The 14302-nt window shown below is 48.5% G+C and overlaps 1 protein-coding gene across 1 annotated transcript in view; it reads left to right on the top strand.

Annotated features, from left to right (window-relative positions):
• LOC103610537 (CUB and sushi domain-containing protein 2-like) overlaps window positions 1–6452 on the top strand; it is a 44360-nt gene extending 37908 nt beyond the window's left edge. The window contains 1 exon segment of the mRNA XM_008594690.1: window positions 6262–6452. Within this exon segment, the coding sequence (XP_008592912.1) occupies window positions 6262–6452 (191 nt within the window).
• The last annotated feature ends 7850 nt before the right edge of the window (window positions 6453–14302 follow it).

Here is a 14302-nt window from a genome sequence, read left to right as displayed (position 1 = left end):
CTGGCAAACAGCAGAGGATGCTGCAGCAGTAAAATGTGGCAGGATGTAATCTGCCAATGAGATATACTCTTTAAATACATGAGTTTTGCAAATGGTAAGCTCCAGTTTGGGGCTAATGCAGACCTCGGTGGCAGCCTAAATGCTCCGTATGTCTGTGTTCACTGCTGTTTCCCAGCCTCCTTCAGCCAGCAACAGACCCACAACAGTGTTGTGGAAGAAGGAGATGGGGAGGGGAGAATGTCACCCACTTCATCCACCTACACCTCTCCCATTCGTGAAAATCACGTGCAGAGAGATGCATAAATCCCCAGTGGTACACATATAGACACCTGGTCTCTCACCTCCTGGTGTCCTTCCCATCATCACAAGTAGAAAAGTGGAGTGGAATGTGGTTCTAGGGAAATCCAGGAGATACAGGCGTGCCCAGAGTGTTGTCCTAGTGCACCAAATTGTCCCAGTCTCTTGCTTGGAGTTTGCACTGATTGAACAATGTATTGCATCTGGAGCACTTAGTATGCAGAAGACCCTGGGTCTGATTCTGAGGATCCAAAGAGTAGAAAGGATGGGACCTTTGGCTTGGAGGAGCTGACAACCTACAGGATAAAGTTAAGAGACTTGTCACCCATTGAATCGAGCCCTCCATGGTCTCAGACCATCTTTCCAGCCTCCTCTCTCTTCATCACCACTTGAACTTCATGCCACAGTGACCTTGTTACTATTCTCCAGGCATTGTGCTCTCACCGTCCGGTTCCCCTTTCCTGCTGCATTCCTTCCCTCCCCTTGTCACTCCTCAAACAGTTACTAAATGCCTCCTCTGTGTCTTGTACTCTACTGTGAGCTGGGATACAGACATTTCAAAAACATTTTCTCAGTCCTCAGGAAACTTACCTTTTAACAGGGACAAACTGGTGCCCAAAACTGCAGCACCCTTGCTGTAGTAACAGAAACATCCCAGGGGCTGGGAGCGAGAGAAAGAGCTCCTAATCTGCCTGGGAGATCAGAGGGAAGATCCCAGTCTGGGACGCACTTGCACCGACACTGAAAGATGATTCTTTGTCTGGCAGACAAGCAGGGGGTGTTCGTTTCATGAAGAGAGGACAGCAGGTGCCATGTGAAAGCCCTGTGAGAGCCAGCTGGGCTCTGCAAATAGCAGCGACAGTAATAACAACAAGGAAACACCAACTGGCTCCTGGTTCCACGCCATGTGCTGGACATTCTGACAATTGTCTTGCATACATAAATTTACTTAATCCTCAAAACAACCTTGTTATTACTACCATTTCCATTTCACAGATGACAAAACTAAGGCTCAGAGAAGATAAGTTATATGCCCAGGGTCTATGACTTAGTGTTAGAGCCAGGATTTAGACCCAGGACTTCGTGACATCAGAGCCTCTGCTCATCAGCATCGCACCATTCCTCCTCCCTCCAGATCGCTCAGTTTTGTGGTATTTAAATCTCAGGGCTGGCGATGACCAAAGAGGAGGCTGGGGTGGTTGGGGACAAGCGAGGCTCCCGCCATGCTGCGGAGTTGGGGTTTTAATCTGTGGATTTTAGGAAGCCATGAATGAATCATGAGCAGGGGACGGAGGGGAGAGCAGATGTTTTTCCTGGATGATCTTACACTGCCTTGGAGAGTATGGAAGAGGGACGAGGCAGGAGAAGCACCAGGCCACTCCTGCCATCCAGGAGAGAAATTGCCAGGGCCGAGCTCAGGCAGTGAGGAAGGGGTGGAGGGCAGAGGGTGCTGGGATTTTTAGGAGGGAAGCCAACGTGAGTGGGCTAGTGAGAGCTGAGGGAGGGCAGGGAAAGGGCAGAATCCAGGCTGATTCTCAGGTTTCTGGTTTGGAGCTGCCCATAGGCTGTGTGGTCAGGTCTACACTTCTTCAGTTGCCCTCATCATTTGCACTGGAATTATTTCCATACCCACATGACCGAGTTCTCCAAGGGCAGGGCCGTGGGTCAGGCAGCTCTGTATCTTCAGTGCTTAGTCTGGCACTTGGTACAGTTTCTATGCAATAAATGTTAACTGATCTCATGCACTAAACTGAACATTTGCTGTGTTCCAGACACCACGCTAAGTGACAGGAACATGGTGATCAACAACACACAGCCAATGCCTGCCCCACAGGGCTTCCATTCCGGCGGGTGGGGAAACAGAAACAAGAAGGTCAACCAGCAGCCAGCTGGGAGCCGGGGGCCGAGCTGATGAATCAGCCATCCCTGATGCCCGCCCAGACAGTCAGCTCCAGGGGCACAGATTGTGCCCCTTATTTTATCACTACACCCCCGACATCTGCAACAGTAACCCAGAACGTTCTTGTTGAAGAGGTGAATACTTACAATCAGTGCTATGATGGAGAAAAACAGGGCACCAAGAGAGAAAAGAAAAAGGGAAATAGCTGAGATGCATGGACAGGGAAAGCGTCTTGGAGGAGATGATGTTTTGAGCTAAAATCTATAGCATTGAGGAGTCGGCTGTATGAAAGGGGAGGACAGGAGGCCACAGCATGGGCTGAGGGAACAAGGAACAAGGGATGGAGCAAGCCAGCTCCCACCCATGTGGAAAGGCTGCAAAGGTGACACAAGCTTGGACCCCCCCATCCCCCCGAAGAGGGGCTTCCCTTCTTGGAGCACATCAAACAGTCCGCGAATTTATAGAGACACATGATGTGGTTGCTTATTGCACAGACATTGCCATAAAAGAGGATTCCAATTTGGTATTAGAAGATGGAAAACCTGGGGAGACGACAGTGAGGTTGGTCACAGATGATAAGCATAAAGCAGCTGGGAAAGGGGACAGCAAATTCGCTGAGCGGCACAGCCTGGTGGTGATGGGATTCTGAGGCATCTTAGAAGCAGTCATCCCATGCTGGCCAGCTTGCTTTCCACAGGCAAAAGGAGAGAGAGAGGGAAAGAAGAGGAAACCCTTCTACAATGGAATTATATTAAACCAGATAACAAGAAATCACATGCATGATTTTTCTCCAAGTCAAAATTTGGCAATTCTGGGTCCTGAATCAGACTTGGTCAGCACCTGACCAGGAGGGCAAGGTCGAGAGCCTTTCAGGCAGGGCGGGGGAGCACAGGCAGTGTCCGCAGGAAGACAGGGGCCTTGTTCCCTGTGTTCCCAGCAGGAATTGACTCAGCTGGGATGGAAAGCCCAGGCCAGGACAAAGCCAGCCACCCACCCCCTCTGCCTTCCTGGAAGGAGCTCCCGAACTCTCACCCCACGCTGCTGTGTTCATCCTCTCCCCTCCACCCACTCTTGGTTCCCTCCTGGGATGGAAAGCCCAGGCCAGGACAAAGCCAGCCACCCACCCCCTCTGCCTTCCTGGAAGTAGCTCCCGAACTCTCACCCCACGCTGCTGTGTTCATCCTCTCCCCTCCACCCACTCTTGGTTCCCTCGTCAACACATCCCCCTTGGACCACTTTGCCAAATGCTGCCTTGAACCTGACTTTCCCTTGAGGTCACCATTACCAGTAGCCCTCTCCGGTGCCAGCGCTCACTTCCCACACTTGGTGAGCATGTGACGGGTGGACTCGGGTGCTCACCCCAATGCCATTCCACCCTCTTCCTCTCCACCCCAGCCGTGCCATCGCCCCGTCTCTCAGGCCTTGGCCTTCTCACTTCCTCAGCCCACTGCACTCTGGCTGCAGCAGCCTTGAAATCTCAAACTCACACATCCTGCTCTGGGGCCCTTGGTCCCCACAGCCCTTTCACTTGTCACTCCCTCTGCTCCTGTTCATCATCCTTTCCTTGACCACCCCCCATGCTCTTCACTTCTTTCCTTCCTTTGCCTGAGCCCCTGGGAGAGCGCTCCAGCCATTCTTTTAACAATATCCTCTCCTCCTTTGCCCCAGTGTCCTCTGTTTCTCCAACCCACCCCACCTCTTAATCAATCGTGCTGCCCCGTCTCCAACTCTGCAGTTACTAAGGGCTGCTAGGACAAGTCACACGGCTCTGCCAGGTGGTGCCCCTACAAATGAGTCCTCTCCACCCCTGCTGGGCCCAGAGGTGCATGGCGCTTCATCTAGCCACAACCTCCTCTCTTCCAGAGGGACTGCCTCAGACGTTCCTGTCCACATCAAATTCTTTCCCCGCACCTGGCCCCTCACCTTCAGCAAAGACCGTGACCTCTTGCTCTTCCACTTAGAAAATAGAGCCTGAGCCATCACAGGATCTCCCTCAACATCCTGCCATCCTACCTGAAAACACTGCCACCACCTCATCCCTTGTCATTGCTGTCGTGACGGAAGGACAGTCCCTCCTGGTCCCTAAGGCCAGCACTCAGCGTGCTCTGGGGGCCCTGCCTCCTGCCTTCTCTGGAGCCTCATGCCATCCTCGCCCATTTCTCCTCCATGTCTTTCGTTCACTTCTCCCTCTCTCTCTGCCTCTCTCATTCTCCCTCCCTCGCGTGGTTCTTCTCTAGCATTTAAATAGGCTCAAGTTTCTCCCATATTAGAAATATTTTTAACCACTCCCCCAAGGCCATACCCCTCATGAGTTGCTACCTAATTTCTCTCTATTCCTTCACTGCCGAGAAGTGCTTTGTTTGAAAGTCATCCACTCTTCCTGTGTCATCTTCTGCGTCTTCCACTGGGTGTTGGTCCTCATCATTACAGTCAAGCTACTACAGCCAGCTCCAGCAGTGACCGTCTTCCGCTAACCTGCTTTTCAACCCGATCTAACTCCCCTGCAGCATTTGTGGCTATGGCTTTCCTTGTCAAAACTCATTCTCCTCTAAGTTTCTGTGGCCCCGCTCTCCCCAGGATTTTAGTCTAGCATTCTGCCGGTCCCTACAATGTCCCTAACTGTCTTGTCCTGGCCCAACACCTCTCCTCAGTCTCCTTGGGTGGTCTCTTCTGTCTCACAGCTTCTGTCACCGTCTATGAGCTGTATTTCTGGACTAGACTTCTCTCCTGAACTTAAGACCCATGTAGCCACTTTCTGCTGGACTTTTCCACCTGGAGGTCCAACCAGCACCTTAAAGACAGCACGCCCTAGTGGTGACCCTCCATTCAGACCTGCACCTCCCACTGCATTCTTGTCTCAGTGAAAGCACACCCAAGTGCCCAGCCCAAACCTTCAGCATTGTAGACCCCTGCCCCTTCTTTCACTCCTATATCCTCACTTCCAGTATGGCCTATGGCTTTTTCCTGGGTTTCCTGAATCTTTCTGCCTCTCTTCATCCCCTCTGTCTGTGCCCCGTCCAGGATGCCATGAAAACATCTCCCAGATTATTGCAAGCCTCCCACCAAGAGTGGAGGCTCCTTGGAGGTAGGAGCATGAATCACCTTTGTCATAAGTACCATTTCCTGTCTGTTCACTCCTTGAAAGCAGAGACCACATCCAGATCTCAAGTGTCTAGCACAGGTGGGGACTGATACACAGTAGGTGCTTATTATATGCTTGTGATTGCATTGATGGCAGGAGAATAGAGTGGGTGCAGGCATGCATGAAGGGCTGTGTCTGCACAGCAGGAAGGCTGGGCAGATTCCTTCCTTCCCCTGAGGACGCTATTCTTTTGAGCCGATCACAGCCTCAGACTAGCTGCTGTGGGCAGGGACACAGGCAGACATACCCCATATGTATACTTTCTACAACATGGTGGAGCCTTTCTAGGTACAACAGACACCATTCCAGAAGCTTCTAGGTCCCGATTGACTCATTCTTGAGGAAGCCAGCCCATTATGCCTGCTGAGCCCAGGCCCCAGAGCTACCTCGGGGAACCCACTTCATGTCTGACACAGCCCTGTTGACTCAAAAGTGTACTTAATGAGTCATTTACTTCCTTTTACCTGCTGCTGTCTCAAATTGAATTAAAAAATATCTTCATGAAAGTGCTTCCATATCAGAAGGCAGTGACTATTGATTCTCACTTAATCTCTGGTTTGTCATGAAGGCAGGCAGCAAAGTTCTGCTGCCTCTCGGCTCAAGCTTGCCTTTGCTGCCCAGGGAGGGACTGTACTTAAGAGCCATCGAGTGACATTAGTAATCCAGATGCCAGGTCAAGTGCAGTAAGGAAGTCTCTCAACTTTGGGACTTGCTAGCTCCTGGAACAGGTAACTACAAAGAACATATACCCACCTCACCCAAATGAAAACATCCAGCCATCTAGAGCACTCTGTGTCCTGCTAGTGTCGCTCTGAGTGTGACTCACGGTGGAAGGGCAGCAGAGCACATAATGTGGACCTCCAGCTCCAAGAGAGGTACGAAGTCACCTTTGTCTCTGTTTTCTCATCTTCTTGTCTTTCAGAGATCGAGCAGGGCAGTTGCGGTGACCCTGGCATACCTGCCTATGGCCGGAGGGAAGGCTCCCGTTTTCACCATGGCGATACACTCAAGTTTGAGTGCCAGCCTGCCTTTGAGCTGGTGGGGCAGAAGGCAATCACGTGCCAAAAGAATAACCAGTGGTCGGCTAAGAAGCCAGGCTGCGTGTGTAAGTGAGCAGGGAGGAGGCGGCATCAGGGTGTTCACGTAGAGGCAGGGGGCCTGTTTCCTACTTAGTCCAGGGGCCCCATCCTTGCAGGTTATAACAGATTCACTCTGGTGGAAGCTTCTTTTCTTTGGAACGTTGCTGGTTGGGTCCTCATTTCTGGCAGTAATGCACACTGTAGCACAGAGAGTGACTGCTCTTGATGTTTGGGGACCTTCTTCAATGCTGTCTTACCCTCCATGGGATCCTTAAGAACAAGGTATAGACCACTGGGGCTTGCCCTGTCCGCCTCAGACTCAGGCTTTTCTCCTCGCCCCCATTGCTGCCACTGACACTGTACAGGGTGAAAGGGACTGGCAAGTTTATGATTGTAGTCTGTATACCAGCCTCTGGGTACTGCAGGAAACTGTGACCTTGCCAGGATATAAAAAATTTCCTAAAATCTCTTCCTCTTGTATTGTATTAAGGGAGGGATGGGGGATCGAGCTATCTTTGGATTGTTGATCTTTTGGGGAAGAGGTTTTTGTTGAGTGGTCTGTGGCAATAACAAAGAAGCCCTTCTTCCTTCCTCTTGGATGATCTAACCATACTTTGCGGCGCAAATGATACCTTAAGTCTTCGGTTACAGGGGTTGGCAAGTGCGAGGGGGCTGTGTGTAACCAAGGGAGGCACAGGCATAGCCTCTGTTGGGAACTCAAAGGTCCCAGCTTCTCCGGGCTGTCATCTCTTCTTCTCCCAGCCCTTGCCACTCTGCCTCCTCCACCTCTTTCAACTTGCTTCTCTCAGGGAAGGGCATTAGTAATCCAGATGCCAGGTCAAGTGCAGTAAGGAAGTCTCTCAACTTTGGGACTTGCTAGCTCCTGGAACAGGTAACTACAAAGAACATATACCCACCTCACCCAAATGAAAACATCCAGCCATCTAGAGCACTCTGTGTCCTGCTAGTGTCGCTCTGAGTGTGACTCACGGTGGAAGGGCAGCAGAGCACATAATGTGGACCTCCAGCTCCAAGAGAGGTACGAAGTCACCTTTGTCTCTGTTTTCTCATCTTCTTGTCTTTCAGAGATCGAGCAGGGCAGTTGCGGTGACCCTGGCATACCTGCCTATGGCCGGAGGGAAGGCTCCCGTTTTCACCATGGCGATACACTCAAGTTTGAGTGCCAGCCTGCCTTTGAGCTGGTGGGGCAGAAGGCAATCACGTGCCAAAAGAATAACCAGTGGTCGGCTAAGAAGCCAGGCTGCGTGTGTAAGTGAGCAGGGAGGAGGCGGCATCAGGGTGTTCACGTAGAGGCAGGGGGCCTGTTTCCTACTTAGTCCAGGGGCCCCATCCTTGCAGGTTATAACAGATTCACTCTGGTGGAAGCTTCTTTTCTTTGGAACGTTGCTGGTTGGGTCCTCATTTCTGGCAGTAATGCACACTGTAGCACAGAGAGTGACTGCTCTTGATGTTTGGGGACCTTCTTCAATGCTGTCTTACCCTCCATGGGATCCTTAAGAACAAGGTATAGACCACTGGGGCTTGCCCTGTCGGGCTCAGACTCAGGCTTTTCTCCTCGCCCCCATTGCTGCCACTGACACTGTACAGGGTGAAAGGGACTGGCAAGTTTATGATTGTAGTCTGTGTACCAGCCTCTGGGTACTGCAGGAAACTGTGACCTTGCCAGGATATAAAAAATTTCCTAAAATCTCTTCCTCTTGTATTGTATTAAGGGAGGGATGGGGGATCGAGCTATCTTTGGATTGTTGATCTTTTGGGGAAGAGGTTTTTGTTGAGTGGTCTGTGGCAATAACAAAGAAGCCCTTCTTCCTTCCTCTTGGATGATCTAACCATACTTTGCGGCGCAAATGATACCTTAAGTCTTCGGTTACAGGGGTTGGCAAGTGCGAGGGGGCTGTGTGTAACCAAGGGAGGCACAGGCATAGCCTCTGTTGGGAACTCAAAGGTCCCAGCTTCTCCGGGCTGTCATCTCTTCTTCTCCCAGCCTTGCCACTCTGCCTCCTCCACCTCTTTCAACTTGCTTCTCTCAGGGAAGGGCAGACAGCCTGACCCTCTGATCCTTCACCCACCTTGGTGGGCTACTCAGGGCCTCTGACTTCTGCATTTCTGCATACTAGAGAATGAAGGCCCCTTGGGGCTGCGGGAGGAATCACCTGGAAGGCTATCGGGGTCTCTGTGATGATGGAGAGTGGTGTATAAGTTGGTGAGTTGGGTCATACCACAGTGATTATACTTTTCAAATAAAAAAAAAATCACATCTGACAAAGCACTTTTGATGACATGTGAGTTTATGTAAAAATTCTTTGACCTTTAAAGATCAAGTCAGTCTTAGATACACATTAAACAAATCACCCTTATTGAAAAAAAAAATTGCATGAAATCTTCCCATCTCTACTCCCCCGCAGGGTTAGAATACACTGACCAACTGCACTGGCCTGGGAGCACTCTGGGAGCCGTGGAAACCTGGAAGGGCAGAGGGGGTTATCAGGGAGCAGCTCAGGCCAAGCAAGAACAAAGGCTCTGACCTTTTTTGTAGAGACCAAGCCCAGGCAGGAGTGAGCAGAGCAAGGCCCTGCAGAGGCAGGCCAGAGGCTGGTGGGATTGAAGTGGGAAGCAGAACCAGCCTGCTACTTAGGACCAGGATAAAGTTTCCTGCCCACATGCTGAGAGATGCAGGTAGCAGAATACTACCTAAGCGGTGGGGGGCAGTTACCTGAGGCTGGTGGGATTGAAGTGGGAAGCAGAACCAGCCTGCTACTTAGGACCAGGATAAAGTTCCCTGCCCACATGCTGAGAGATGCAGGTAGCAGAATACTACCTAGGCGGTGGGGGGCAGTTACCGCTGTGGCAATAACAAAGAAGCCCTTCTTCCTTCCTCTTGGATGATCTAACCATACTTTGCGGTGCAAATGATACCTTAAGTCTTCGGTTACAGGGGTTGGCAAGTGCGAGGGGGCTGTGTGTAACCAAGGGAGGCCCAGGCATAGCCTCTGTTGGGAACTCAAAGGTCCCAGCTTCTCCGGGCTGTCATCTCTTCTTCTCCCAGCCTTGCCACTCTGCCTCCTCCACCTCTTTCAACTTGCTTCTCTCAGGGAAGGGTAGACAGCCTGACCCTCTGATCCTTCACCCACCTTGGTGGGCTACTCAGGGCCTCTGACTTCTGCATTTCTGCATACTAGAGAATGAAGGCCCCTTGGGGCTGCGGGAGGAATCACCTGGAAGGCTATCGGGGTCTCTGTGATGATGGAGAGTGGTGTATAAGTTGGTGAGTTGGGTCATACCACAGTGATTATACTTTTCAAATAAAAAAAAAATCACATCTGACAAAGCACTTTTGATGACATGTGAGTTTATGTAAAAATTCTTTGACCTTTAAAGATCAAGTCAGTCTTAGATACACATTAAACAAATCACCCTTATTGAAAAAAAAAATTGCATGAAATCTTCCCATCTCTACTCCCCCGCAGGGTTAGAATACACTGACCAACTGCACTGGCCTGGGAGCACTCTGGGAGCCGTGGAAACCTGGAAGGGCAGAGGGGGTTATCAGGGAGCAGCTCAGGCCAAGCAAGAACAAAGGCTCTGACCTTTTTTGTAGAGACCAAGCCCAGGCAGGAGTGAGCAGAGCAAGGCCCTGCAGAGGCAGGCCAGAGGCTGGTGGGATTGAAGTGGGAAGCAGAACCAGCCTGCTACTTAGGACCAGGATAAAGTTTCCTGCCCACATGCTGAGAGATGCAGGTAGCAGAATACTACCTAAGCGGTGGGGGGCAGTTACCTCTCAAGCCCTTCAAGAATTTACTAGGAGTAGTTTTTGAACATCTTTCCAAACCTTCACTAAGGGCAGAAGACCTTGAAGTGCTACTCAGCAGGTCTCCATTTCTAGGAGCAGAGCCAGCAGCCCCCTGCAAGCTGGGCACTTGCAAACACTGAGAGGAAAGGAGGACAGAGCTGTCCCAGCAAGCAGGGATCTGTGCTGTCTGTGGCTTAAAATGAGGATGAGGGGCCTGAGGCTTATTGATGAGAACCATGAGGCAGGCACTCTGGGGGGCCGACATGGCATTTCTTCTTCCGAATGATTCGGGGACAGCAGAGGATAGCGTCCCCAGGCACTCCCATCACTCAAGTTTGACTGGACATCCGGGTATAGCAGAACACAGCTTGAGTCTCAGGGATGCTGGCTTTAGTGCAGGAGGCCAGAGAGAGCCAACTGGCCTAACGCCTTTGTGCAACATAGCAAGGTTGCATTTGCATTTCATGAAGGTGAGGGACTGCCATCTGTCCCCTCTCTGCTGGCTACCCAGCCCCTAAGCTGGTGCTTCCTGAGGTCCTGGGCTTTGTCCTCAGGGAGCTTGTAGTCTAATTGGTAGCAAAAGGATGGTGATAAGAAAGGCCTGGTGCATTGAGATAACTTTGGATTCAAAATCCGGAAACCTGATTCTTAGTGCCAGCTCAGCTTCGTGACTGCAGCCAGGGCATCTCGTCTCTGGGTTCTGGTTTACTGGGCAGCACTCCATTCTGGTTCCAAAAATTCTAAGCCTCTATGATTGTATTTATAGAAAAAGATAACTACAACATGAATAGTCATACATTTTCCACAAACTACTTCTAAAGTGGACCATTACGGAGCAGGTCATACTTTGAGAAACAGTAATAAACTTTGGTGTTCTGCTCCTGACTCTAGGTCGAATATATCATAGTGTGTGATCAATAGAAAAGAGACAACATCTATAAACATCTACAAAAATATAAAATAGTAAGGTTGGTCTCTATGATCTATAAAGTGTTCATAAGTGTACATACAAAAGCACCTCTAGCAAAAGTCAGCAGAAGTGTCCTAAATTTTTTCACGCATTAGTCACAATAAATATTAATACAATACTTAGCAAGCAATACTGCTCTTTCCTTCTCAGGAATTAGAAGGGGATGGAGGAAATTATTTTCATGTCTCAAATTTCTTTGAACAATTGTCCAAAGTGCAAAATGGTACATTGTTCTTCTCCTAAAGAATTTTCTTCAAAACAAGCCTTTGCTAGGGAATTGCCCTGCCGAGACTACACAAATACATTCTGCCTTCATGTTCCAAAACATTTTCTTTAGCAAGCAGAGACTTCAGAATCATTTTGTTGGCTTTTGAGCTGCCCTCACAGTAGTAGATGCTCAATAGATGGTCTTTTTACATCTAGGTTTTCAAGAAGATGATGTATCTCACAGTGAAAAGCGTTAAGAAAGAAAAGATGGAGCCAGCTTCTTTTCTCTTACTCTCTCGTCCTCCTCAGTAAATTCACATCTCCAGGGACCACTGTGCAAAATCAATTGGAAGTAGTACCACTTTCCAAACAGTCCAGGATATTTACTGAGTGTCTACCCTGTGCCGAGCACCCTGCATCAGATTCAGAGCTGTTCAGTCTCTGCCTAGGAAATTTGCTCAACCTGGCTGTCCTAGTGAGGAAGCTTTGGCTGGTTGCACACATTCCTTACCTTCCAGAAACTGCCTGCTTTACCTGCTTTCTTACAGAAGAGTGGAGAGCCTTTCCCATACAGCCATGTCCAGTTATTCCTCCACCACAGAGATACAAAGGGAAGGAAGACACAAACAACTCTGATGGTGGTTTGCACAATAGGTGATGCTTTGTTGACAGGCTAACAGAACGTTTCACACTTCATATGGAAGCCAGGAAACCAATTATCAGTCTATTAGCAGCCACTTTCAAAAGAAATTTTGAAACAGCCTTCACCAGAGACATGCCAAGACTGTAAGAATGCACACTTTTCTTCACCATTTTGTAAATCACCATAAGAAGCGGGAATCCCAACTGCTCAGTTCTTAATGTATGTGGCATTTGTGTGAAATGTGAAGGCAGGGCCTACTGGGATGTATGTCGTTTAAGTTACAAATCAGCAGCCAAATCTTGAGAGGTGAAGGGAGGGGGAATTATGGGAGCTCAAAGAAAATGTCACAGAGGATACAAGGCTTCAGTTGGGCTTTGAAGAGTTGGAAGGTAAAGGAGGGTGTTCTACACAGGAATGCTACAGGGAATGATCCTCTCCTATGATCCTCTTGTCCCTTCCCCCTGAATTCTTCCCCTTCCCTCCCTCCCTAACTCTGGACATGCACACACACCTGCATTTCTGGATAAAGGAGTAGATTGGGTCATATTATGATCCTCTTGTCCCTTCCCCCTGAATTCTTCCCCTTCCCTCCCTCCCTAACTCTGGACACGCACACACACCTGCATTTCTGGATAAAGGAGTAGATTGGGTCATATGGTCTTCAGGAAGCTGGTCTCTCCCATGGACCATTACTCTAGGGTAAGGTTTCTCAACCTCATCACTTTTGATATTTTGGCCCAGATAATTCTTTACGGGTGGGGCAGTCTTGTACATTGTAGGACATTTTAGCAGCATCCCTGTCCTCTATCCACTATAGGCCAGTAGCACCCACCCCACACACCGGTTATGACAAGCAGAAGTGTCACTAGACTTTGACAAATATTCCCTGGGGGAAAACCATCCCATCTTAAAAAACCACTGGTCAGGCTAACTTAGTCTTGTCAAATTCCAGATATGAAAAATCCGGCGTGTTTGCATTTTTAGTGAGGCTGTGATTAAAGCCTACAGCATTACGACAGTGAGAAAGCACGGGCTGGGGAGGGTGCCGACATTTATTAAGTATTTTACATCGTTGGGAAGACATGAATCTTCCCTACAACTTTATGGAGTATTTATTCTCTCAATGTGTAGATGAAAATAAAGTTCAAGGGGATAAGGTAACTAACTCAAAGGCTACAGAACCATTAAATGTTGGGCTAGAATTTAACTATTAATTGACAACAGCAGTTTGAACCCAGTTTCTACTCCAAGTCCTACGATTTCTCCATGGCACCAGATTTCCAGAATCTGAGGGATCATATGTGAAAGTAAGGACAAGGAAGCCTTAGGACAAAAATAGGCCAGAGTAAAGAAGCAAACTGTTGGCTGAGTTACCCCCATGAAGTAACACATGTTGACAGTAGTTAAGTAAATTCACAAAGGATAGATCCATGACCCTTATCGGAACTATACCAATGTTGTATACCAGTATGCAATATACTGGTGTTGAAACATTTTCCCAGTGTTTAATTTTTCTTGTTCCTTCTACCCATCCATTTATCTATCTATCTTGATTTATTGAACACCTACTATATACAAAGTCAGCTGCATAAGACTTTTTTGGTATGGGTGTTGCTGGTCAAATTCTAAACTGGAGGGCCTCTGGGGATGAGTCTGCTCGGCTTGCAGGAGTGATCTCTTAGAGCCATGCCCTATATAATGTGCTATAGCTCTATTTTAAGAAGTACCTGGAGCTGAAGGGCCAATACTCAACAGGCTTTGGGTATATTTTAGTATTTTAACAGTTTAAATAAATTTAATAGTTTAAATACATTAAAAATTTAAATAAACTACTCTTAATATCCCTTCCTTAAACCAAAAATGATTTCAAATTTGGCCATTCTTTTTTGATTCTTCCTCATCTACGCACATATTTCATGTGGTTTTAACCAAAGTAAACATACCATATTGCATTCAGTGTTTTAAAGTCCACAGAATGTCATAGATCTTACCATGTTGCTACATGTCTTTCATAGTTATCGTTCTTAAGATCAATGGGATATTCTGTCTAGTGATTGCACCATGACTTATTCAACAAATTATGTTCAACTATTTTATGCAAGATTGTAATGAACATCCTCATGCATTTGGCTTTTTTTTTTTTCTTCTCCTAAATTATTTCCTTAAGATGAATTTCCAGGAGTGAGGTTATCGAGCCAGGGTGTAAACAGTTTTATAACTCTTGATACCTACCATTATATCACTCCCCCAAAA

The sequence above is a fragment of the Galeopterus variegatus genome, unplaced genomic scaffold (assembly GCF_000696425.1).
Source record: "Galeopterus variegatus unplaced genomic scaffold, G_variegatus-3.0.2 Scaffold11285, whole genome shotgun sequence".
NCBI lineage: Eukaryota > Metazoa > Chordata > Mammalia > Dermoptera > Cynocephalidae > Galeopterus > Galeopterus variegatus.
Note: the sequence above shows the minus strand (reverse complement) of the source record. Positions and strands in the feature narration are given on the sequence as shown.